This window comes from Heterocephalus glaber, unplaced genomic scaffold, assembly GCF_053883595.1.
Source record: "Heterocephalus glaber isolate CG9 unplaced genomic scaffold, H.glaber_assembly_v1.0 deba00001504, whole genome shotgun sequence".
NCBI lineage: Eukaryota > Metazoa > Chordata > Mammalia > Rodentia > Bathyergidae > Heterocephalus > Heterocephalus glaber.
The window spans coordinates 73049931-73053232 of NW_028258324.1; the positions used below are offsets into that span (position 1 = coordinate 73049931).

A 3302-nucleotide genomic window follows, 5' to 3' on the forward strand; every position below is an offset into this window, starting at 1 on the left:
CTGGGGACACAGCAAGTTTCCTGATGAGGAGTTCTGCCCTTGAGCAGGGAGGGAGGGAGGCACAGGAAATGCTCCCTGGACATTTGCTGAAGACTTGAAAGAAGGGCCCTGAGATCCTGAGCCACTTGCAAGGGGAACCTGAGGTTCTCAGCGTTCAATGACTCCCCAGAGCACAGTAGTGGGGCCCAAACGCGACCTCAGCAGCCCTTTCTCCGACATGGACTGGGGCACAGAGAGCTAGGGCTCCTCCAGGGTCAGTCTGCAAGGAGAAAGAAGGCTGATTACAGAATGGATGGAAATCAATCCACTCCTGGGAGGCTGAGACAGGAGGATCACAAGTTCAAGCCTGAGCAACTTAGTGACTTAGCAAGACTGTCTCAAAATAAAAAATAATTTAAATAAGTTTTAAATAATTTAAATAAAAAATTAAAAATTTTTAAAGGGCTAGGGAGATAGCTCACTGGGGTTTAATATCCCCAGGAAAACAGAAAAATGGAGAATGAAAAAAATATTATAAAAAATTGGCCAATGGCAGCTGATGCATGGGTCATGCTTTTTTTTTCTTGTACTGTGCACTGAAACCAGGGCCTTCTCACTGAGCCACATCCTTTTTATTTTTTATGCTGAGACAGGGTCTCACTAAGTTGCCCAGGCTGGGCTCCAACATGCAGTCTTCCTGCCTCAGCCTCCCAGAGTGCTGGGATTACCGGCTCCCACCACCAGGCCCGGCTGCCCTTCCTTTCTGCTACGAGGGTCCTGGGGTTTCTAGTCCCACCACACAGCTTTCAGCTCCACCTGTCTGTCATTGCAGACACACTCAGCGTCCCCACCGCCTGGTCCACATGGAGTCCTGGGGCACCCCCGAGCCCACTGACTATTTTCATTACGACCTTGGGAGCCTCCTGTGTGAGAACAAGGCCATCATGGTCACCGCCTTCACCATCACCGTGCTGTACTCTCTGGTGCTGCTGCTCAGCCTGGTGGGCAACAGCCTGGTGCTGTGGGTGCTGGTGAAGTACGAGACCCTCGAGTCCCTCACCAACCTCTTCATCCTCAACCTGTGCCTGTCGGACCTGGTGTTCTCCTGCCTGCTGCCCGTGTGGGCGTCGGCGCACCACTTGGGCTGGGTGCTGGGGGAGCTGCTGTGCAAGGTGCTCAGCATGACCTTCTCCGTCAGCCTCTACAGCAGCATCTTCTTCCTCACCCTCATGACCATGCACCGCTACCTGGCGGTGGTGAGCCCCCTGTCCACGCTGCAGGTCCACACCCTCCGCTGCCGTGTGCTGCTGACCACTGCCGTGTGGGCGGCCAGCGTCCTGTCCTCTGTCCCCGAAGCTATCTCCCACAAGGTGATTGACTCGCAGTGCACCTACGCGGAAAAGCAGGGTCTGCTGGCCTCGGTCTACCAGCACAACATCTTCTTCCTGCTGTCCATGGCGACCATCCTCTTCTGCTACGTGCAGATCCTCAGGACCCTGTTCCGCTCCAGGTCCAAGCAGCGGCACCGGACGGTCCGGCTCATCTTCACCATCGTGGTGGCCTATTTCCTCAGCTGGGCCCCCTACAACCTCATCATGTTCTTGCAGACGCTGGTGACGGTCGGGATCATCCAGAGCTGCGAGACCAGCCAGCGGCTGGAATTCGTGGTGCTGGTCTGCCGCAACCTGGCCTTCTCGCAGTGCTGCTTCAACCCGGTGCTCTATGTCTTCGTGGGGGTCAAGTTCCGCAGGCACCTCAAAAGTCTCCTCCAGCAGGCAAGGCTGCGTCGACCTCAGGTGCCCAGCCCACCCCCATTCCTCCGGTCCCCGGGTGCCTTCACCTATGAGGGTCCCTCCTTCTACTGAAGGAGGGGGTGACGCATGTGCAGGTGGACAAGGCGCTCGGAGGAGGACAAGGGGAAGTGCCTCAGGAAGGAACACTGCAGTGGAGATGCCACCGGCCACTGCAGGGTGGGAGGGAGGGCCCGTGGGTCTGGGTGCCCCTCCGAGGGAAGGTGGCTTCCCACCTGGGCATGCGGTACTCCCACACTGAACAACACTTCTTCACGTAGACACACATTGCTTATTCCTGCCTGGTCTCCAGCTCCTAAAACACGCAGGGCTCCCAGGAAAGGGGCCTCTTTGGAGCCTTCAGGTCGAGCTCAGTGGGTGTGACCATTGTACAGTGCAGGTGGCTTCCGGGACAGTCTCCTTTCCCAGTTGCCCAGCTCATCTGTCCACTTTAGGGGGGACTCAGCGACTGCCAGAGAGGCTGCCTGAGAGACGAGAGTAACCACATCCCCCCAAAAGCACAGTGATCCCCAAAACCTCTAACTAGATTGCAGCTGGCTCTCTAGGTGGGCTCCAGATTGCAGCAGACATTTCTGCCCAGTGCTAGTGGGCTATGAGTGGCTCCTGCTTCTTGCTTTCCCTATTTTGGCTATACTTTTTGTATCAGGAGTCAGACCAAAGCTCTACGTGACTCAAATGGACATGTCAGTTAGCAGAGTTGGGCTAGTATTGCTCCTTTGCTAATGGCTATCACTGAGGCCTAAGCCCTGGTCTGTGAAGTGGCAGGGCTCTGCTGAGCTACATGCAGCTGAGATCAGTGTGACCCCAATTAAAATCCTTTGCCCAGAATTATGGCTTCTCACTGACCCGACGGGTTGCTTCCTAATTGCACCCAGTCCCAGTACCGATTTGTTCTATCCAAGCAGGATAAGCAGTGCTGACTCCCTGACAGCTCTGCCTGGTGCCATCATGCCAGGTGTTGGGCAGTGCTTCACTAGATGCCTTCAAAGCATACCTTCCCACGATTGTATTCAATAAATACTGGATGCTCTTGGGGGCCTTTGTCTTTGTTGGCTAGAACAGCACTGATCAGTCCTAAGACCCAGCTTCTCTCTAAGTCTTATTTCCTGTTTTTATTCTTTAATTCGCCTTGTGCTATCATGGCTCACAGGAGACCAGGACTCACTGCAGGGGATCTGGTAACAGCCCCTTTCCCATTCCCTACATGACTGTGTTGGTCAGTTTTTCATTACTATGATGGGATGTCTAAGAAAAACAACTTAGGAAGGGAAAGATTTATATGGCCCATGGTTTTAGTTCATGGTCAGTTAGCTGCACTATTATTAGGCCTGTAACAAGGCAGAACCATCACGGTGGAAGAAAGCCACTCACTTCTCAGCAGACATGAACCAGAAAAGAGGGACCCAGGGACCAGATATAGTTCCCAAGGTCACAGTCCTATCATCATTCCTCAACCAGGCTCCACATCCTGTTTCCATCACCTCCTGGTGATGCCGTCAAAGTACAACCTTC

General features: G+C 54.0%; 1 protein-coding gene across 1 annotated transcript; it reads left to right on the forward strand.

Moving 5' to 3' along the window:
• Positions 1–557: 557 nt before the first annotated feature.
• Positions 558–1952, forward strand: Xcr1 (X-C motif chemokine receptor 1). Its single transcript, XM_087186866.1, has one exon. It carries the CDS (start codon positions 621–623, stop codon positions 1842–1844), a length of 1224 nt encoding a protein of 407 aa, XP_087042992.1. The 5' UTR covers positions 558–620; the 3' UTR covers positions 1845–1952.
• The last annotated feature ends 1350 nt before the right edge of the window (positions 1953–3302 follow it).

What these genes read in the sequence shown, in the direction of transcription:
- Xcr1 (XM_087186866.1), top strand. Translation starts at nt 621, where the DNA reads ATGCTGAGACAGGGTCTCACTAAGTTGCCCAGGCTGGGCTCCAACATG.